General features: G+C 37.2%; 1 protein-coding gene across 7 annotated transcripts in view; it reads left to right on the top strand.

Moving 5' to 3' along the window:
* The window catches only part of DYNC1I1 (dynein cytoplasmic 1 intermediate chain 1), a 282,884-nt gene that overhangs the window by 250,448 nt on the left and 8,391 nt on the right, over positions 1–24,045 (top strand). For 6 of the 7 annotated variants that reach the window (XR_006889871.1, XM_046670321.1, XM_046670320.1 and 3 more), the window contains 2 exons: positions 10,715–10,855; positions 14,998–15,123. Coding sequence is in view for 6 of the 7 variants with exons in the window: in XM_046670321.1 (XP_046526277.1) it covers positions 10,715–10,855; positions 14,998–15,123 (267 nt within the window). In the remaining variant the exon portion in view is untranslated. Of the gene's footprint in view, positions 1–856; positions 947–10,714; positions 10,856–14,997; positions 15,124–24,045 lie in introns of those variants that run through there. The other variant, XM_046670327.1, reaches the window with a different exon arrangement.

Genomic DNA, 24,045 nt, shown 5'->3' on the forward strand with positions numbered 1-24,045 from the left:
CGGGGCCAAGTGGACTTGGGAGAGAGGGTGGAGCTGTCTGTTCAGACATGATTTTTAGTTTTGCCCTTTGCCTCTGGAGCCAGGGCCCTGGCCCACATCCAGCCGCACGAAGAGAAGATTATGGTATTTTCTAGGTAATTTTAAGGAGCACAAACCCAAAGTAAAGTCAGGTGGCTTCAAGTCTGCACTGAATTTTTCATGTTAGGGATTTGTCATGATTTGGGTTTTCAGCAGAGCTGTATTTTACTTGATGAAGGGAGCTGTATTCTTCTGGAGACAGGCATGTTTTGGTTGTTTGCTAATGACCTCTGGTTTTGCTTATGGGGAGTTTTGTTAACAAATGGAAATGTAGCAAAATAAAACACTCTCTTTCGTACTTTCTTTTTTCTCTTTTTCTTCTTATTTAAACAATGGGAACCCTTGTGATAAACTGTCAAAACCAGGCTATAGATATTGGTTATTGTAGCATCATTAATATCGTGTAAAAATAAATTAGTCACTTCGGCAATCAAACACATTCTTCTGATCCCCTGTCGGTGCTTTTAAACAGAGCCTTCCCCTCGCTGTTTGATAGATCCTATTGTTAAGAGAAGAGAACTGTAGCGATGTATTCAACAACTCTTTGAAAATTTTCCAACCTCAGGAACCCATTCAGCAGTAATTAGCCTTTCTGGAGGCTGATAAGGAGAGCCCAGCAGGGGCCTGCCTGCTCTTGAGTTTACAGGTTAACCCCAGCCCCCGGAGGAGAGGGTTCAGCTTTAGGACCACGTCTTGCTCAGTCTGCCCTGCCTGCTTGCTTTGCCTTTTCCTGCCCTCTCACCCATCCCCTATCTCACCCTCTGACTATCTTTTCCAGATAAAAAGAAGTCAAGACTGAGCCTGCAGAGGGTGACAAAATCCAACCAAATAAACTCTAATCTCAAGCACAGAAGACTTCTGGTTCAGGGAAAAATAACTCTGTCTGGCAATAACTCTGTTCAGGCAAAAGTGACTGAATTAACAGATTGTAATTTCTGGTTCTAGTTTCACTGGGTCCTTGCAATGGTTTGATCCATTTGTATTGGGTTAGCACTGAATTCCACGTAGCTTTCCACTCTCCACCCTCACTTGCCCCGGTTGCCTCAACAATATCACAGAACTATAGGTGTGATTTAAAGCTAAGTTGAAAGTTCAAAGAGGCTCTGCTGTCTTCAGAGAGGGACACACTTTTATATTCACTATAGGCCCCTTTCAATGGAAGGCACAGGGGTAGAGGTGCCGTCATTGATTGCAAAGAGACATGTTCAGGAAAACACCTGAAAAGCTGAGAAGACTCACGTGAGTATTGGACAGCTCTGAATTGGTTTATTGCGTAGCACAATACTCTGCACATTTATCAATACATGTTTAATAAATTAGTAGCTTAGTGCATCAAAAAGGCTTAACTCTATACTCAAGACCATTCATAACATGTCCTCCACCCCCTACTCTACCCAAACCAAAATTATTTTCTATTATTCCTGAGGAAAAGTCCTCAGAGTCCACCAGGCTGTCCTGGCTTTCCCATCTGGGAATTCCATGCTGATTTACATGGCCAGGTCTTTGCCTGTTCTGCTTTCCCCTCCTTGACTGGCTCCCTTACCATCTATCAAAGTCTATGCATCTTTCAAGGCGGGTCCCATCACCTGTCCTAGATAATACCTTCCTTGACCACATCAGACCATGGTAACCACCAGCACACCACCCTGCCCACCTCCCGCTCCGATCTCTGAATTCCTTTGGCACCTAACATCTGTACCGCAGAATTTAGCACCTGGCTACATCCTTGTTCTCTTTCTTTCATATAAACAAGACAGAAAGCCAGTTTCTTTTCCAGAGATTCACAAACACAGTAAATTCCTCTTTTAGTTTTTCCCAAGAAGGTGTCTTTGAGAAGGAATTTATATTCTTCCTTTCTTCAGACGGTGAAATTTATGTACCTCCTTGTGATACGATGTGTTTTCCCGTTTGTCTTAGTTATCAGGAAATTTAGAGATGTTTGAGTACTAGATTGTAATAATCAGCTTATCTCAGGATCCTACTAATAGCTATCTATTCTACCTGCCTCTGTTGGTGATTATTCTTAATTGTGCAGTATATTAAACTTGTAAGACACCAGAAATCCTTTTGAAACAAAGTGAGAAAATAGACTCCCAAGTAAAGAACATTCTTCTCTTATTATTTCATAATTTTCTCTTTTCTACCCGGGATTGTGAGTCCTTGAGAACAGAGTCACATCCTGTATTTCTATTGATTGCCCAAAGTAGAAAGCATATGGTAGGTCCTTAATAAGTTATTATTGACAGATTAATACTTTTGGATATCCTACGTGAAATAACCTACTCTGTAAAAGTAGGTTGGATTATTTTAAACTGAGATGGAAGCATCTCCTAAAAATTGCATTATTCTAACAAGGGGCCTTGAGCATATCTATTTCTGTTAGCATTTTGTTAAATGTTTAAAATATCAGAAGTACACAATAAAAATCAAAAGTTAAAGTTTTAGCTGTTACAGTATCTAAGCATAACACTTAACACAGGCGAGAAGATTAACAAAATCAATAGTTGACTGCCAGGAACACTTGCCGGATGACAGTGCATTTTTTCCCCAACCCCAAAGCCCTGCTGGCTGCCTTTCTGATAAACACAACATTCAGGTGGTGTCTGACTTATTTTTTTCTTCTCTTATCCTCATTTCACTCCCCTTCCCCTCCCTGTGTAAAATAAGGTAGCAAGCAAGTTAAAATTGGCTTTCAATAAAACTACCTGTGTCAGTCATCAAATTCTTTTTTTACCTTCCTTTTTTGGGGGGAGGGAGTTCCTTTTTTAAGCTCACCCAGGGAGAATACTTTAACTTTGAAAGAAACCACAAGAATGTAATCATCAAGTCATAGCCAGACTTAGCCTGTATTCATACTTCCTGTTCTTTCGCCCCCAGCCCAACCTTAAACCCCCCAAACATTTGCCCACCAACACATACCTATAGCTGTTAAATATTTATAGAGGCATGTGTGAATAATCCATATCAGTACAGACACTTTTGAGACTTAAAATGCACCCGGCTGACTGGGCTTTACCGTTGTGCAAGAAGTGAGGGCTCCGTGAATCCTTTCTTCTGCTCTTTTAACCAGAGCGGAAATGTTTGCCTTTTCATTTCAATGATAGGCTGCAAGAGTTGCCTTCTCCAACCTTCTCCTTCTAAGCAATAATGTTTAAAGAGAGAATGAGAAGAACAAATAGCACACACAACTATCTACATAATTATGAGATTCAAAGATTCCTCCACCCCCCCACCTCCTGATCTAACCTGCATTTTATGTCTGATGTTGGAAGATAAGTTAAAACTCATCTTTATCCCCCAAAGTAGCTGTTCTTTTGGGCCAAACCAATGTGGATCCATCTTGGCCAGCCTCATGTGACCTCTTAACCTTGCAAATTGTCCGGGGCTCATAATTAATACTAAGTTATTTTCCCAGGGCCATTTCCAATGTTCGGAATCACTTCACCTCACATTTAGCTTGTATTTGCTTTTTGAATAGAAATTAATTTCAATTTGGCTTAGGCAAAACAGAATAAGGTAGGCAAATCTGTTGTAAAATAGGAAACATCAAATATATTCTACATTTGAGCAGAATATTTTGAACTGCTGCTGTGTGGCATCCTCCATGTCATTCCTCTCCACTGTTAAAATAAGTACAAGTATCAGTTATACTAATATTAGATCTAGTGTAAGAAATTAACACCAGGAGACACAGGAATGCAGACCTACAAAAAACTTGCCTTGACCCTTCGAAAATGTACCCGTCACGTATATATATATATATATGAGATCTGGGTATTCGTATCTTAAGAAGAAATGAAATTTGTCTAAATGTTATATTTACTAAATGTTGTGAGACCACTAATGTCAGATTAGCTCTGGGAACTGCCAAATGTTTACTTAGTAATTTAGGAATAAGACTGAATCAAAGTGTAAGCCATGGATCTAGGTTTATAATTTGATATTTTTAAAATCTTTCTTTAAGAATTATATACATACATATACAGTCATACGTTACATAATGACATTTTGGTGAACAACAAACCGCATATACAATGGTGGTCCCATAAGATTAGTACCGTAGAGCCTAGGTGTGTGGTAGGCGATCCCATCTAGGTTTGTGGAAGTACTCTGTATAAGGTTCGCACCACAACAGTCATCTAACGATGCATTTCTCAGGATGATCCCATCATTAAGCAGGGCATGACTGTATATTTAGAAATTTATTTATATTGGTGAGACAGTTTGTAAGCCAGATGCTAGAGTGGAGGTTGACAGTTTAAGGACTAGAGTGGAAATGTTCTGCCACTTAACCTACCCACTAGTAAGTGAAATGCAGTTGTACAATTTGACATTAAGTAATAAATAAATAAACAAAACTGCTTGAGCCTGTAAACCACTTTACTTGCTCATCCTTCTAACTTTTCGAGTCTTCGAGGCATGAATACAACCACGCTTCTAGCTGCTTCTAGGTCCAGCCCATTATCATTCCTCTACACCTGCCTCCTAATACAGTCTCTAAGCAACCTGACTGTTGTCTATATAGTGAAAGCATCTTTCTCTAACTTCTATCATGTTGGACACGAATCCACTCAGCCATAGTAGAAATAGAATTGGGGCAGCAGCCGCCAAAGAGGGGCTCTTTTGAACTTGCTCGCTGCCTTCTACCTCCAAGTGGTCTTTCAGAGAGAGTATCAGTCCAGTACCAACTCTCAGGAGCCGCCTTGGCTGACCCTAGTTTTGGCAAGACAGTGACCCTCTCTGCCAGCCTCCACTCAAATAAGCCAAAAGGCAAAACAGACCAAGAGAGCCCTAGCAGCTGAGATGAATGCAAATAGCAACTCAGAAGAGCACCCTCGTCTGCTTAATGTTTTCACAATGGTTCTGTACAGATTTGTGCTACTGAAACACCCGTTTTAAAGAAGAACCTTTCAGTGGAACTGATATTCATAAAAATCATGCCAGTGCCGGAAGTAGTCCTTTTATGAATTAGGCAAAGCTTGTAGTTTTTTCCATGGCTTTAAACACTGAAATACTAGTCAAAACCTGTGAATATGTAGACATTCTTTTATATGGATAATTATCCTCTTTATTGGTGGCGCCTCATGGATTAGCAGGATTCTACCATGCAAATAAGCAGTAGAGGAAGGTAGCGCAACAAAGAACACCTTTTATGTGGCTTCAGTACTTGTTTAGCAAAACTTCTGCATTTATAGAGAAGCAAATGCTAAATTCCTGGATTTCTATAACCTTCCTTCTAATCATTTTAAATTAACTAATGTAAATTAAAGTCCTTATGTATTTTTGATTAATACCCAGAAACAGCAAACAGACCCACCGTACATATTCTAAGAATAGCTCACCCAAGTGCTTACGTCTAATTTTGAATTTCCAGCCATGATCAAAACAGGTAAAGAGATCATTTAGCTATCGTGAGTATTGTTTTAATATTAGCCACAGAAAGATAGATACAGGAGACTTTGTGCTTTAGAAGGATCTCAAATTAAGTTGCAAATAATGTTTTCCAGTGACAGTACCAAATTCCCAACACCTCTTTTGGTCCAAGAGAGGTGGGTTTTTGGTTTGGTTTGTGAGTTTGGGTTTGTTTGTTTGTTTAAGCACTTTCTTTTTATGGTAGAGCCATCCATTTTTGTGTGAGCCTGAAGTTTTGGGGTCCTTTGGTGTTTTTTTAAAAGTGATATTGTGGTCTCACATTTTAATGTTTCCTGGAAGAACTGGCTGGCTATTTATTTTAATTACTTCATAGGAACCCACATGAAAATTTTTGAAGGACATTTTCTTATTACTCATTGTTTAGTATTTTGGTCATCATTTTTTTTCCAGCAGGATATAGTTTTCAAGGTGAGCTTCCATTTGTTGTCCTTTTATTTCAGAATAAAAATATAGAAATTCTACTATTAGTTCTCTGCCCTCTTCTCCCACCTACCCCCGGATGACCCCCCCCCCCCCCCCCCGCCCTGCTTCTGCTCCACTCCAGAAGAAATTTTCATGGTTTTGGTAAACATTTCTACTAAGTCTGCTTTGAAAGCTAATCATTTAGAGGCAAATGCAACCTCAGGAACCACAGTATTTGGAGGTGTTAGGAGGCGTTTTAACACAAATCTTCCTATTCACCAACCTTCAAAATACTAAAGCCTATTGGGATTCCTAGAGGTGCCTGATAAGAGCAAAATAAGTAAAATAGAGAAAATAAAACAAACATGTTTTCTAGATGTGACTTTGGTACATTTCTAACATCAGAAATAGAAACTCATCTCTCATGAAATCGTTTTGTACTTATCTGATTAGAAAAATAAGCAGCTCCATTCACTGTCAGAAGTATACTTATAAAATCAAAACTTAAATCTAGGGATCAAGTATTTATTGTAAAACATTGATGGATGTTGTACAGTGTCATTTCTGAACAGAGTTCACTACCTGCCTCTCTTACGTAAATTTAATAGGCTTCATTCGTTCTCCAATGGTCAAATAGGAGGTCTATTATTTCTTTCATAATTTCAAATTTTTCATTGAAAACCACACTGGTACATTTTTATACATATATTTTAATAAAATACAAAGTAAAAAACATCACTATGATATGCATTCCACAGAACATCAGGGAAGAGAGCTTTAATTATAATACTTAGCTTTGAATCACTCTTTGTAAAAACCTTTCACTTACTTTATTCCATTCAGTCCTCACCACAGAACAGAGTCATAGAATCACAAAGCCAATGGAAAGCCTTGAGGTCAGTTGCTCTGCCTTCTATCCTGAGATGAAAAATCTATGATCCAAGGATGCTAAGTTAAATTTCGCAAGATCTACAGTTTTTCCACTTTCTCCTATTGCCTTTTCTGCTCCATGTTCCCTGTGTTTCCGCCCACTTTCAGATAATAGAATTTTAGTTCCTGACTCCATGTTTTATAGACATTCAGTGAAAAACAAGAGAACCAAATCCAACTGCACTACTTACAACCTTCGTGCTCTTGGAAAAGTTACTAACTTTCCTGAGCTATAATTTTCTTTTCTGTAAATACTGTCTACCTTATAGAGATTTTATGCAGATTAAATTCAACAACATATGCATGGAGTCAGGTACACAGCAAACACCCAGCAATTTACCCTTCCCTGCCCTTCATATCTGTCTGGGAGGTGACTGGGAACCTCCTTCTCCTCTCTGTTTGAGAGTCAGGGCATTAAAATCGAGCTGATCTGTGTCTGGATATTTTAGCATTTTTGGCACAGCCCTGGAAACTTTTATAAAACACAAGGTGTCGTGGCTTTATTCCGCTGGTATGTGTCACACGTACAGTAGGTTGCGTAACAATGCAATTTTCCTTTTTTCCTGAACTGTTCACTGATGCTAAACATGGCATTAGAAAAGGAAACACACAGGTGAGGGGGTTTTGTCTAGTGAAATCTGATTGTTTTGGAAAATGCTTTTTACAGTAACATGCTGCAGAATGATATTTAGTTTAGTAAATGACCTTGAGTATTTTGCAGAGTAAATATTTAAAATCATCAAGCTTCTGTAGCTTCAGTATGTACAAATGATATTACAGGATCCTCCTCAAAAATCATTGGTCAATTTCACCCCTCCTGCCTTTTCAAAACTCATAGTATTCTAAAACTGGTGATAATGCAATAGCAAGCTATAAAACTTTGTGGATCCAAACATTTATGTTTCAAAATTCAAAAACAGAATCTTTAGACCCCAAAGCTTTTGATATATTTTATGAAACTATTTCATGATATATGTGTTTACTATAAAATGTTTTACATTAAGCATTTGAGACAAATTTTTAATGAGATTTTCAGATTAACTTTTGAGTCCCAAATAAAATAGAATGAAAAATTCCTTTATCAAAAAAAGTACAATTAATATTCAAAATAGCACTGCTTCCCATTGTAAGAGTGACATTCGCCTATGCGCACACCATGTGCTGGGCTAAACTTGGGAACTAATGGTTTGTGGATGTCAGTCCATTTGGTACCCTGATAACAGGCTCAATCCTGACCAAGACTTTCCCAATCTGTGAATTTATCAAGGTTACAACAAAGCCTTTGAAAATATAAGCCCTTCTTCCTTCCTTCAAACATGCACAGACTGTAGCCTAGAATCTCTTTCACAGTGAATTTTGTAATGGTATGTTCAGTCTTGGAAGTGGGGGGTGATAAGGAAGTTGGAGAAAACCTCGAGAATAATAGCATTTCAATACAGTCTTATCAAACATGAGAAAACTGGGTTTTGGTAACATGAACAATAGCAGTTATTTCCAGATGGTTAAAAGGTGAAGTCTCCAGGATACACTACAGTTTTGTCTAAGTGTCTCAGAGAAGCAACTATTAAATGAAAAAAGGAAAGAAACAATGCTAGAGATTTACAGGATAATTTATTGAATTAATGTATCAAATAATATTGGCTCCTTAGAAAATGACTGTTTAAAGCTAGATGGTCTTACAAATGATCAAAACAAGGACTGTAGATGTGTTATGTGTTTATTGTATGTCTGTATATGTATATGTATATCTAGACCTCTATGTACTCAGTTTTACTGTCAGCTAGATTACTGAGAGAGGATACAGAGAATTGCCTTTTTAAAGCATGTGTAAGTCTTTTCCACCCTTTGACTCTAGGAAAAATGTGTTCCTCATGTTCTGTAACAAATAGTGACTGGATAGCTATAACATCAAGAATTTGGGGTGGGAATAATCTTCTGCTAAAAGTCAGAATTTAATATTCACCAGTGGTCAGTGAAGGACCAGCTATTCCATGCTGCCTTTTTTAAAAATATATATATCAATAAGAAAAAATGATACAATCGTACTACTTTAAGGTATCATTGGCTATTCGGATTTTCTGGAGAAGGTAGTTTGAATTCCAAAGAGTGAGAGGAAGAAAGAAGCTACATAAATAACAAATAGGCAAATAATTTTAACACCAAAACACACTGCAAACATGGTATATAATAAACATCTTGACATAAAAGAGTTATAGAATATTAAAATATAAAACTATAAGGCTAATGTCCATTTAATTCTTTTTGAGATCTGAATGTCATGTTGTTTTTCAAATTACTCCTACATTAGACACTTCTTGAATTACAAATAAGACATGTCTCACACATACACTCCCTACCCCAGACACACAATGGCCCATCTAAAATATGTGTTGCTTTAATAGCACTGCAATTCTGTTTACTTCTGAGCAGTTCCAGAGCAATATAATTCATGGCGCAAGAAATCGCTTATAGTTACTACCTTAGCAAAATTTTCCATTAGGTTTAGGTTTTTTGTCTCCTCACCGCTTTTTCTCACTCTGCTTTCAGCACCTGCATTTTGTGCATTTGACCTTCACTAACAGTACACTTTGGGAGTCTGCTGTAGTACTGGGAGCCGATTCCCTCCAGATACATTCTTTGAACATTCTGTGCAGAAAGGATTTGATTGTTCATATTGTATGTTATCTTTTTTTGATCTTATTACCCTGGCCTGTACAGGCATTTAGTTAAACCCATGAAGAGAGTACAGACAGCTGACTGGGTGAAGACGACGTTGGGAGAAAAAACTCCCATTGTTTAGATTTCTGTCAGAGGATATAAGAATACTTAATTTCTTTTATCTCTAGGGCTTTCATTATCATTTAAATTTCATTTTACATTAATTGATCAGGGATTAGTAAAGCCATTATGCAGAAATTAGAATAAGACAAGCCAGATGGAATGAATAATTCATGAAGTCCAATTACATTTTCTTTCTGGTGTACTTTCAAACTTGCCTCTGACTTCTGTGCTATTTTGATGTGACAATATTCACTGGAAATCAAGAGTGCCGTTTTAATTTATTGTATCCCTCCGGAGTGGAAGAATTTGTATGCACTGGAGGTGTGCTAATGGATTTCCCCCCAAAACGCCAATTTCAGGGCTCTTGGAAATACTGGGGGATCTAGAAAATGTGATTCAGCTTGTATGAAAGTTCTGTGAAGGTACATTGAGCCACACCAGTCCACTGACTTGAGTGAACTGGTTTTAGGTAGAGAAACTAGGGTCTTAGAACCGCGAGATTTTTCACCTCCCAGAAAAGCTACAAATCCCTTTAAAATGTGTGTCCCCATTCCCTAGGGCAAAGGAACAATTAAAGTATAAATTTGGCCTAGAGCTGGACTGGAAGCAGAGTTGCAGCTACAGACAAAGACCACGAGGTGGCAGGCGTTGCCTTCAATGCAAAGGGTTCGAGGCCGCCGGGGCTGCCGGGGCTTCCAGAGCATCCCCGCGGTCTGATCCCGGCACACAGACCACCATCGGGTTGGGGCACCGAGCGACTCGCAAAGCGCAGCCCGGCGAGAATTCCGAACTAATGGGTAGTCCCGTCCACCTGTCTGGAATGTCTCGTACGACCGTGTCTGAAACCGCCTCCCCCCGCCAGTCCCAGCCCCCAGCCCCCAGCCCCTTAAGAGTCCCTCCTCCCCCCCGTATTTATTTATGCCACTGGACAGTTCTAGTAACATTAAAGCTGCGGTTCACCTTCTCGAGGACTTTCATCTCGGGAAGTTTTATGACACTTTGTGAATGTGCAAAGTTTTTAATTAGGCTCGCTAGACAGCCCGAGGCAGCAGCAGCGCCACAAAGTCTTCACGGTCTCTCTGCTTTACAGCACAACAAGCCGCTCTACTCCTTTGAAGACAATGCAGACTATGTGTACGATGTCATGTGGTCCCCCGTGCATCCCGCGCTCTTTGCCTGCGTGGACGGGATGGGGCGCTTGGACCTCTGGAACCTCAACAATGACACCGAGGTGAGCGGCGGCGCAGGCGCCCGGGCCGGGAGGGCTGGGAGGGGGGCGCAGTCGGCCTCTCTCCGTCTCCCTCTCTCTCTCCAAAATGGCCTTTTTTGGACAGACCCTCCAATTGCAGCTGGGCTGCCGACCCCCATTCTTGACTGCTCTGAAGGGAATTGGCAGATACATTGGCCAAAAATCATTTAATCTCACTTTATCCCTAAACCGTGGCAGATCCTGGACAATTGACGACCCTTCTTTGCAAAGAGCAAAACAATACGTGTTCACGCCTTTCCCTACGGGAAAGGACACAGGCATATTTCAGAGCGGTGTTGAAATAACTCTGTTGGCAGACACTTGGAAAAGTACGCTTTTATGCACGCTGACTTGAGATTGTGCTTTTAAAAAGGGCTATTTGTCGGTGTTTGCTGTTTGTATGATTTCTATTTTAAATACGTAAAAGATGATTCTGTTGACTGTTTCTAAGATCTAGCTTCTATTTGATTTTTATAAGGTAAATAATCCTTGTCTAAGCTATTGAACTCACAGGTGGACTTTTACAACAGTGTCTAACTCTGAACATGTATGTTAAACTCAGTATTTTAAAAAAATGAGATTTTAACATGTCACATTTAGAGTACTTCACGTGTGAAAAATAGCCAATTTTTTAAAAAGCAATTGACAATAAGGAAATATTCTTTTAAAAATTATGCTATATATAGATTTATGTTTTAAAAATTATGCCATGTACATTTTTCCTTTTTTCTATTCTCTCAAAATCATTGAGGTGCTAATTCAGTCACTCAGGTTTTTAGTTGGCTTTCTTTTAACATGAATATTAAATGTCCTTCAAGTTAATAAAATAAAACGGTCTCTTCATCATTTCCCGGTTTCTGATTCGGGACAGTTCTCCATAAATAAGAATGGACAGGTAAGAGGAGCGAGTGCTGCAAACTATATGTCAAGGAGAGAACAAGAGAAGGGTCTTTTGAAGTGTTTTGAGCAGGAAACAGCTCAGCCTTTTTAATTAGAAAGCCTACAGCTGGAGGATATGGGGAGTAGCAGACTCCTCTGGTATTTTTTTGTGGGAGGGCGCAGGGAAATATCCTTCAGGTGTTATTATTGAGTAGCATCCTGCAAGATTATATACACCTCTAACCACTGCCGAATAGTTATCTTTTTAAAATATTTCAATTGATGTCTCTTTTTCCTTTTGGCTATAAGAACTATGTGGCAAGGATAAGAATTATGTAATGAAGCATCTTTGAAAATAATCAAAAGACGTGAATACATGCAATGCCCATCATTTTGGATGTTGAAATGTTTACAACATTATTGCTTTTAATAGAAAGATGTTATTATTCTATGTTGTAACGCGTTCCCAAAGTCTTTCATCACTGTTGATTAAAATCACATTGCTTCTATCTGCTAGAATAAACTCATTCACTTAAAGCAACCAAAAAAACGCGCGTCTTCCAGGCTGACTCAAGAGACCCCCATATCAGAAATCAGATTTAGTAAAAGTGATGCTTAGGTGGTGCCCGACTATGAGGCAATGGAGCGAGTGTTCTACAAACTCCTTCATAATTTCTACGTAACTGTTTTTTGTTTTGTCTTTTGATCTGCTTTTTAGGTAAAATGAAATTAATGTCTCAACATTGCCAAAAGTAATTTTTTCCCTTCTCTCTCTCTAGGTATCAAGAGACAAGCACATAAGAGTTTTATAGCTAAATATTTTCAAAAATCATTACTGGGCATGCAAACCGTTTAGTTTTGTGGTAAACATTATTCTGCTTTTATAATGATAATAGATATTTGGAGTCTGATTCAAATCCAGTAATGAACTGAACACTTCGTAAAGCCCTCAATCATTTTTGCCTTCTATCAGGTTGAACAAGATTTTTCAAATATTTGTCAGATTAGGAATGAAATTTGTTTTTTTTAAAAAAGAACCTGAATTCCCAGTTCCCAGGGTGTTTTGTTGTTCAAATCACTGTGCTTTTAGACCAAGTTATTCCAACTGCGCCTGTGCGCAGATAGTTCATATTCACCACCTCCGTGGCACTGACCTCTGCACAATGTAGTAATTTATGCTGTATTTGCAATTAAAATCATTGAGGCTTAAAAAAGTGTGAAAATACTTGTGAAACTGAAGTAGAAGAGTAAGAGACACAGAAATAATATATGGATTATTTTCAGTATAGATTCATCAACTTTTGAAAGATCATTACCAGTCAAACTAATAAAATATATTTTGTCATTTTCTTCATGCATTTGATAATTGTTTTGCACATATTATAAGCCATGACAGTCTTTTATTTTTCTTTTTACCATTTATATCTATGAAAAGAAGGTATTTTTAAGTGGTTAAAATATTAATTGTTCCAATTTGCTATATTACTTAGTTCCCAATAAATAAAATGCTTTAAAATGTATTAAGTATGATTTTTAAAAGGTATAAAAAATCTGTTTCTTTTGAGTGATTATTTTTTTATCATATTCACGTTAAGATTAAACATTTCATTCAATTTTTGAAATTGTTCATAGATAAAATCTGATATTGCATACAGTTGGATAAAGTATGATCTTGTATGATCTCTCTAAATTATAGAGTTAAAAATTAACTCTGCAAACTCTATAGCTGAATCTCTCATTTGTTTTTCTGAGTCGCCCACTAATAATAAAGCGTATTGACAGAATATTGGCCCATCTAAATTCACACTGTTTTGGCCCTTGAAAAGTTTGGTTAAAAATTCAGGATCCAGCCTGCACAGCAGGTACCTTTATTATAGAAATTGTGTATTTTTTAAGAAATAAATGGACTGGGGACTTTTGCTTTACATTTTTGCTCACAATTGACAGATAGTGATTTAAGCGGGCCAAAGAATTTTTATTGATTGCAAGATTAAGTTTAAACATACATTCTTACATGTGATGGAGTTTTTATTGCTATTTTAAAGATAGGTATGGGTCAATAATCTCTTATAAACAGATGGTTTCAATTCCTGAATAAGCGAACGCCGGGAGTGCTAAGGCACAGTACATGTCATGTTTCCATCCTGATACGATGTGTTTATTAGATACAGGTCTTAAACTGTGGTGTGAGATGATCTCGGTGGCCCTCTTTTCACTATTTTTTTTTCTTTTTCTTTTAACATTTACCTTTTTTTTTCAATGGTCTGTTGTCATTTCCTATTCAGCATTCTTGTGGAAGGCTCGGAGATCTGATGTTTATATCGGTTATAAACTTCCAACGTGAAAGACAAGAGTTTACAACTCATGACGGCAGAGGGATAGACCCACCAAAATTCTTTTTTCCAAATTCTACTAAAGTTCTTGTAACAAATACTGTAGGTTCCATTTCGGCAACTCGAGTTCACTTTAATAATAATTATTATTGTAATTATCAACGTTTTCAGACTTCAGGTGTTTATTAAAGGAGATGTAAGACGTTTTCTACAAATAGATGGCTACATTCTATCAGGATATGACCCTGGGGACATTTCCAAAGTTATGGATCACTTCCTACACCCTGGTACTGCCAGGAGGGAGGAAAAACAGAAAAAGAAAAAAGAAAAGAAAAGAAAAAAAAAGAAAAGGAGGAGAATTTGAGGTTTTAAAGTTTTTCTCCTGCATACTTTTCTTTCTTTTGATCGTCTTCTCCCCAATGAGGTTTTGAGGAATCAATCCATATTTTTTTCCTGAAGACATGTATTAATATGACTTTTATTCCACCATACACCCCCCTTCTGCCTTGTATAGTATTCTTAATCTTGGTAAGTCCTGACATCTCTCTCTCCATCGATCCATAAATCATGACCTGATCACAAAGTATCACATTTAGCTGTTGTGTTTGTATGTTGGATGTACACCCTGCATAATCCAAAGAAATATTTGTGTCACTCACTGCCCATTGACTGTGGAAAAAAGACTCTCCCTCTTTTTCTTTTTTTTGTTAAAGTGTCTCCTCTCTACCCCTTAATTCAGTGGAGCATATGATTTAAGAACAATGAATCCTTTTTACCCCTGCACAAGGGATGTATATTACTTCATGCACATGAAGGCAGTGGTGACTCATCCAGTTAAACATATCATTGTAAATTTGTATATTTAAATTCATATTCAGAGATTCTTTGTTTCTGTCGTAACCCCTTTGGCAGGTTCCAACAGCAAGTGTGGCCATTGAGGGGGCGTCCGCCCTAAACCGTGTTCGTTGGGCTCAAGCTGGCAAAGAAGTTGCTGTTGGGGACTCAGAAGGCCGTATTTGGATCTATGATGTTGGAGAGGTACATATTTGGGGGGTTTTGTTTTATTTTTTGACTTATATATCTAGTTTAAAGACAGTGAAATTACTGACAAGATCTTGTGGGCCACAAGAGCCCTCTCAAGTGCTCTTGCAAATTTCCATTGCCTTCAGTGGGAGCTTGGCGAGACTTCCTCAGGGCCTAATTTGATCTTCTGTCTCCATGCACAGGACACTGGTTAATGATCCAATGTCCTTTCGGGGTGCTGGAGAATTCCTAGCTATCCTGTGATGAAGCGTGGCACTCCCCATCAATTTCATGAGAATGAAAAGTTTGCCAAATTCATCATGCCAACGTTCAATTTGGAATTTGTTGTTTGCTTTGAAAAGTCAGCTTGTAGGTGCTATGCTCAATTGAAGTGTTTACTATTACTCTTTAATTAAAGTGTAGCGAATTAAGAAGCCTGAGGTGAATCAGAATTTTATACCATTTTCATGGTTTTCAGTTATTTTATAAGATATATACCTCTCTGATATACCTTGTTACATGATATGTAAAGTATTCCTGAATATCATGGCACATATGAAAAGGAAAAAACTATATCTTTTATTTCAGATAAATCTCCTTGAATTTTTATACTACCTTTATTTAATATTACATTTTCAATCAGTTGTACTTAAACCTATGTTTATTTTTATTATATGAGAAAGTGTTAACAAAAACCTTCATTTCTGATGAGGTTAAAGAATTTTTTCCTTAAAGACAAAGAAATTATTGAACTTTCAAGCAAAGCAAAAAAAAGAGTGTTGTGTAATGCTATTTTGGCGTAATCCGAATCTAACATTTGCATTCCACTGGGAAAATATACCACATTTGTATGCATAATATCCTAGGCCTAGGAAGTGCTCTGTGAGTGCCCGGTGGATGGGCTTAGCTGATAGCACTGAGCAGGATTCTTTATGGTTTCATCAATCAGCATTCTCTAAATTTGGCACTGCTAGGTGGTTTGTTCGACAGTGGAGCTTTTGATGATGTATTATATTCTGCTATATGGTAGAGTTGATTGTGTTGAAACAAACTGGATGGTGTGTGTGTTTTTTTTTTTTAATTTAGCCAGAGACAGAAACTGAGTGACGTTAGAGATGAGAGTTTTCTATTTTGGGCTGTACAACTCTAAGTAAAACAACTAGAAGAATCTCTTGGTTTTACTGCGTTATCTATTTCGTTAGACACCCCTTTGACTACTCTTGATGCCACAAGCTGAGTCATAACAGCAACAAAGACTCTGTTAATATTCATCCCCAGTGGTGAAGATGCAAATGGTCGGGTGACTATTGACGTAGGTTGGAGTCTTTGGGAAAGAGAATACCCTCTGAATCGAAATGTTGCCATTAGTTTTACGGCAATATTTCTTTAGTGAGTATTCTTTATATTCAGTGCATCTTTTTCATGATCTTCATCAAAATAAAACTCAGCGACAACAAAAACAAATACTCTTCATTGGTTCATTTACTAAAAAATTAAAAAGCTAGCAAAGAAGGATTTCTTTATATTTATATAAAAAAATAGCAAACAAGATTTCTTTCTTTCTCTCTTCTTTCTTTCCTTTGTTTATAACAAGTGTAATTATGGAAGAGAAATAGATGTGGAGACATGCTCAGAAACAAAATAGTAGAAAATAGAGGAAATTTTAAAACTATTTTTCACCTTCCTTGCTTATACATAATGTCCCTTAACTCTCTTACGATGATGTGCTGCTTTGCTTTATACAAGAGGGCTGGAAAGCAGAATAGTTTAACAATCTGGTTTATTTAAAAAAAGGGCTTTTGAAAAGTGTATATGTTGACCACAAATATTATGTGTGTATATATAATATAATCTATATATACACATATACATATATAGATACACACACACCATCTCTTTGCAATAAGAAAACACAACATGACATATATACAGAATTTCCTGCAATAAAGTGATTTTATAGCCTGTGGATAGAATTACTTGAATATGACTCATATTTTGGGAGTATATACAATTTTACAAAAGTTGCTTTGGCTGATATGTGGCTGCTAAAACTTCTTTCGAGGTTGCTATTATCATTTCTAAATTGTAAAGTGTTGTTACACTCATATTTTTACTATCGTACTGGCAGGTCAGGCTGGTTTTCATTTTTGTATTATTGCACTTACTTTTCTAAGTGATATTACAGACTATAGAAATGTCTGCCACTATAGGCCAGTCTCGCCTATTGTCTGGAGTCTAGACAGGCTATAGAAAAATCTCTGTGACATATAATAGGCCAAACAATTTGTAGGGTTGTTTATCCCTACAAACTCACTACCAAGAAAAAAAAAGGATATACTCTTTTATTGAGAGTTGGTAATATTATAATCGTCTAGCCCTTCTCTGAATGACCAAAACTCAGGATAGGCTTATGCATTTGAACACTTCTTTCTGTATTGTTTGATTATATACAAAGCAATCTATAGCTCAGAAAAACTTGGATAATTTTGCCTTCAACTATGAGTTTTTTTCTTTAGTATTTTTGTAAGGTATTTACAAATTTACCTCAGATTTATTTCTGAGGAAAAATAATAGGAGGGCTTTTCTGTTTCTCTTTGCTCAGCTCTCTGCCCTCTTCTCAATCTCTGAGGACCAACTGTGTAGGGGCTCCATGTACTAAAAGGGAAGATGACTTTCCTACAGCTGAGCTTAGCTGAAGCCCACCTCTGAGAGAGAGTAGATCGCTTCATGGGCAAATGCTGCCATTATTGTAATTCCTGCCGACTTGTTCACCAGCCTAGAACTGACAGAGCATAACTGTACTTAGAGGAGAAGGGCGCCCTCTGAACAGTGCCTCCCCAGCCTTCCAAATCACCCAAACTGCAGAAAGCCAGAGTGCCTTCATGGCAAGCTGGCCCACTTAGAATTCAAGGTCAAATCTAAGCCTGGTGCATCGCTGACAAGAAGGAAGGGGTTTAAGCAGGAAGCGATTTAAAAAGGAAAAAATATAGAGGAAGAGAAAAAATATGGTATTGAGGATCAAATTGCCAGTACACTGTGCTACCATTATCCGTATTCAAAATTGGCCTCTGGTCCCCGTTAGAACTGAACCCCTCACCAGGGTCATGCTGGCCTTTGGATGGAAAACTTTGCTTTGTAGAACCCTCTAGGAAAGAAGATGCAACATTTTTATATAAGCCTTATAATATAATCTGTACAGGAAAGTGAATGTTAGTTTTTAGAGTCCACTTTGTCAATCCATTTTCCTTGGGAACATTGAATAGGTGTCTGTCTGCGGGAAGACACGTCACATTCATTCTCCCATGGTTGATTTCACTGAGACCTCTGTTAGGCTGAGGAGAAAAGAGAGGGCAGCAGGTAATCTTTTGCCAAGGTCCTATTCCAAGAACGATGCTGGCTTCATGATGGTGCAACCTGTGCAGTCTCACAGGGCCCTGTGCTTAGGGGAGCCCCGAGCTTGGTTTAAAGCTCTACTGTCATCATCTTGCAGTTGTTAAGAAATTTTTCAACACGGCACCCAAAGTTTCCATTTTGCACTGAGCCCTGCAAATTAGGTAGCCAATTCTGTCCACAAGAGTATTGCTCTTAATATCACTCATGACTCAAATCAGAAATGAAAAATTTGGGCCTTGACCTAGACCATTAGGAAGAAGAAGAAATCTTTAGCAATGTGGTTAAATGTAGTACATGCAGTATGATCTTATGACTGCTGTTTCTTAAGACTATTTAAAAACGTTGAATGAGAATAGCAATGACTTTGCGTTATAAACATCATGAGGCCCGTAAATATAGAGCTGAAACTGTACTGGAGATTCTAACTCACCTCCCCACTGCCCTATTTTGATCACATCGTAATTTTAACTGAAAGTGTAATAGAGTTTTGGGAAATATCTCTATGTTGCCTACTACAGTTGGGGTGGAGAGAGACAGCCTTTTGTCTTGACAACAGTCAAGAACTCTCTGATAAGAGACTTCTGTGATGACCAATGGAAACATCCTCATTCAAGTCCAGGTAGAGATGCCTTCCTGTGAGACCTGACACTCAACCAGAAGGGCACTGTAGAAAGGGACTCTGGTGTCACCAGTTGTTAACAATCGTCTGCCTCATCTCCCGTCCCAGCTGAGGCTGCAGCTGCCGCAGGGAGTCCCAGCACAGTGCCCCCTGATCATGCCCTCCTCTGTTACGTCCAATTATCCTCCATGACTTTTAAGATGATGGTCGAGAGCAATGGCTTGAATCCAGGTTTACTGATGCAATTTATTATGAACTTCTGAAGGGGTAAACAGAGGATTGTGTATGAGCTCACTGAAATCACCAGATTGAGTTTGTCCATCTCTTTTTTTTCTTTTTGTTACATCTAAATGGCAAAGGTGTGAGTAATATCTGAGGGCCCATAACTTAGGAAATATAAAATATAAAGTAGCAATGTTTTCAGGTAGGCCACATGATGCTTTGTTTATATAGCAAACATTTTTGGTTGTTTGATTTCAGCATTGTATCTGGAAAATATACTGTACACATTTATTTTCACAGATAGGGGTCTATTTTCTTTGCAGAGCAGGTGCTTAACGCCTATTAGCATAAATGGAAGTTATGTGAATTCAATGAAAGACAGAGAAGACCCCTTTTATTATTTGGCTATAATTTTTATTCTATTTGTGCATCTTAAAATTTACTTAAGACAGTGGTTGCGTACACCACTTAAATTCTCAAAGATCTTAAATTAAAAATGAGCCTAGCTATTGAATAAGTTTCGAGAATTTTTCTCCTCAAACCATGGAATGCAATGTGTTTGTTTTGGAGCTGTACGATCCCATTCAATTAACTGAAACATGGGTAAGATAACAAGTCATAAATTAACTACAAATATAACCTGAAAATGTGGAGTGTATTCTGCTTCAGAATACACTCTTAGAGAGCTGTTAATCATTGTTGGATTTTTTTAATGATGTACAAATACACGTGTTTTAAAGAATTAAAAATAAAAATTACTCACTGCCGTGGCTCCTTTACTGAATAGCAAGCTTTTCTATATATACGGAACTGATTTGAACAGCACATGGGCCAGTGAGTATAGAATTATTCACGTGTCCTGATGATTGATAGTCAGCCTATCTACCTGTCTTTCTTGCAGATGTGTTTTATAGAAAGCCCGTTGCCATTGTTAATGCTTCAGTGCTGTCACACAGATGCGGCTGTCATAAATATCCCCTAACAACTATGTTTGCTGCTTATCTGAATTAGTTAGAATGCTGTTTGCAGCTCCAGTTTTGAAAGAAGCAGTTTATCTTCCACCTCCTATTATTTCCTTTTCCATTAACCTCTTCCAGGGGAGATTTTGTTTTCAGTTGTGATAAATACACCTAAGTTTCAAATCCCTGATTATATTTCTAGAGTCGTCAAATGATAAAATTCCAAAATCATTTTCAGCTTAAAGCAGAATTTGAAAAGTAAAATGGCAACTTAAAAACTGTAATTTGGGAGATGAATAAGTCTTATCACCCTAACTTTGTTTGGTATCTCATTCGCTAATTACCTAAGAAAACGTGCATTCATCTTCAAATTTTAACCCTGAGCTGTGGCAGCATTTCAGATAGCTTGTTTGATGTGACTATTTTGGGGCTAAAAGAATAGCAGTCATTTTATTCCAATTTCAGTAAGTACAATAAACTTGACATTTGTTAATATATTCAAAGGCCTGGAAAAATAAGGAAAAATACAGGTGAATATGAGAGATCAAATGTAACTGCTGAAAACGTAGAGCATGATTTGAGTATACTTTAAAGCTAAAATGACAAATTAGAATGAAAAGTTTATTGGGGATCCCACCAGGAAAGATGACCTCCGTAACATACTTTAGAACGATGGTCAAGGTGTAATGTACAAAGACTATTAAAAAGCGCCTCAAAGAGTTTTCATAGCCACCTAGAATAAGAATAAAAGGAAAGAGATTCGATGAGCCATTTCTCTTGCACTTTACATAGCAGTTCAATGTAGTAGCATCTGATTAACTAGAAGTTCTGGGAGTTAAAACAATTTGAGTGACACAAAATAAATACAATACATTTATGGCTTTTAAGTGGCTTATGCTCGGCAGTAATTGTTTGCTTTGTGAAACTACTTCATGTTTTCCAGTAGGACAGGGCCTACATCAATTTTGCATCAAAAATTTGGGCCCTGAATATCAATAACTCCCCTCCGTGGGGAAGGGGGTGTGCCACACACAAAATATGAAATTAAACTGAGATTTGGGGGTTAATTCAAATAAGAGTTTCTTAATGAAACAGAACTGCATTTGAAATCAGTCAGTTTAATTATTGTGCTTTATGAAGGCCATTCTGCCCTGCTGGTGATGAACCTGACAGTGTGGCTAAGCTTTGGCAGCCTCCAGAAGAGCTGGGCTCAGCTTAACAAAGTCCAGTTATAATCACCCACAACACTTGTGTTTCTCATTAAGTGACTGTGGCCATAAGTTGCTAGATTTCTGAAAGTCTTTGCAAGTACTGGCTTATTCTTCAATGGATAAACAATGTTATTTTCTTTAGCTGATGCAAAACGTTTCTTTTGGTTTTCCTTCCATGGAAAAGAAAAGACTTTGGCATAAATTCTTCCATGGTGTCAAACGTCCAGATAAAAACTGAAAATCCAAATACCTACTTCTGTCAATAACATTTAGATCTTTGATGACATAAAAACAAAACATGTCGATTTTCACTTGGACGTTTCCATTTTTACCTGAGTTTTTATTGTCATAGCTCCAATGCCACACACTTGAGTCAAAAGCACAAAGGCATATTTGTGTGGGCAGATTTGGGTTACTAATAAATATAATTATATAGAATAAGCTACTTTAAAATAATATATTCATTCATTTCCTTGTCATAATAAATTATATGTATTTGAAATAAAATAATTTGGTTAAATGTATGATTGTAATTTTAGTATTAACTTGATTTCTCCTAGGAAAAGTGCTTAATTTAAAAAAGAAAAGAAAAAGTGCTATTAATTCCAATTAATATTATAATTATTCATCTTATAGTGAATGTAGTAGCAATGGCTTTCATTTTGATAATTATATATGTAGAAGACCATGATTAAACTAATTATTATATAAATAGTGTGCTTATTCAGGTAGCATTAGTTTATAAAAATGGATTTATAGATTAATGTCTTTTCAAGCCACTTTTTTTTCTGAATTGGTAAGAAAATACTTATGACTTCTGTGTATTATGGAGTAGTTGATTCAATGAAAAGAAAACCCTAATATCTAATTTTATAAAAACCAAATTAATGTGTGTGTAGTAATTTGCAATATTCATATATTCACATTTTGGTGATAAATGATCTATGAATATAAACCTTCTGAAGCAAGTACCAGTTTGTATAATTAATAATTTTTATGATTCTTCTGTGGTTTCAAACTGTCATCTTCAATAGCAGTTTGGATTCTGAAGCAGTCATTAATTATAGTGTTAATTTTTTTTATGGCTGACAAAATTGTGTTTAGTTTTAGAATTTCAAAACTGCTAAATTTCATCTTGAAAAATCACTGCTTAGAACAGTAGCCTCAAATCATAGCTTAGACCAGCCGAGCAGGAAGCTGCTCCAGTCATCTGTGAGTCGAGATTAACACTGGCCTATCTAGAAATGCAGAGTTATTTGTTTCTTATGTGTGTATGTGTGCTACTATTGGTGTATCTAAAATATAATATGAAATCAAATATCTGCTAATGTGTGCTTATGTGTAAATATTTATATGCCATATAGGTTGGACTTGCAAATTAAGGAAGTGAATGAATCATTATATTCTACTTCCAAGGAAGGTTTGCGTGAATTTTTGAGACTGTCAGCTATCAGAACATCTTTTACATTTTAAAACATGAATTATTTATCATTTAGGGAATATCAAAGCTTAACATTGTAGAAGAAATTTTGCACTCTTACTTTTTAGGCTGGTAGATAAATTGATTGGTGGTCCATTTCCTAAGATCTTTCTCCTCATGACCAGCCAATAGTTTCTCAACATTTAGATGAAATATTTTCTTTTTATTTGTCTTAGCATTAAAGATGCTTAGGCAAAAAGTGAACACCTTCTAGTATCCTAAAGACTAGCCACCCTTTTGACTTAGAAAAAAAAATTCAGTTTGGCCACCCTCCTTTGAGAGGTTTTTCTTATCAAGTAGAAGTTTTCTAATCATTAGGGTGCCACAAACAGAAAAACATGCACAAAGCGGATACTTGACAGTTGTCTGTTTAGACAGGATAACCCAGCCTAACACAGTGCCTGACACATAGTAGGCACTCAATGAATATTTGAGTGAATGAATGTTTCACGTGTGAAGTTGAAGATTGAAGGAAAGTTTGTGTGGAGCGTTCAGAATGCAGCCTCCAAGTTGACTATAGATTGATGATCAGGAAGAAACAGTCCTAACATTTAACTATAAAATATATTTAGAAAAGAGTACTGTCCTTCCCCGTCAGTCTCCATCGCAGTTCCTCTCGCCTCCTGTGCTTTCAAAGGGAGCACTTGGCCACTAGTGTACTGAAAGCCTAACAGTTGATTCAAATAGCTGTCAAACCACTGGAAAAATGCTTCCTCTTCATTGTGCTTTTTTTGGACACTATAGATATGGTAAATCGTGAGCTACATTATAAAAATACCTTTTATGCCCAAACATTCAGTAGGAGGGAATGACATTTCTTTTATCACCTTGGTAAATGTTTTTAAGGTGTTTAGCAATAAGCCTTCTTTTTGTCAAAACTGCTTAGATGCAATGGTTGCTAGGAATTTACTAGAAAAGCTATAGTTAATAATATCAGGAAGAGAAGGGGTGTGTGTTTAGTCAGCTAATATGACAGATCAGCTTGAGTAGCACATGCTTTTTCGTTTCTCTGTCATTTTTCTTGATCTTTTGTGTTATGGAAAAAGAGTGGTA

The sequence above is a fragment of the Equus quagga genome, chromosome 8 (genome assembly GCF_021613505.1).
Source record: "Equus quagga isolate Etosha38 chromosome 8, UCLA_HA_Equagga_1.0, whole genome shotgun sequence".
Classification (NCBI taxonomy): domain Eukaryota; kingdom Metazoa; phylum Chordata; class Mammalia; order Perissodactyla; family Equidae; genus Equus; species Equus quagga.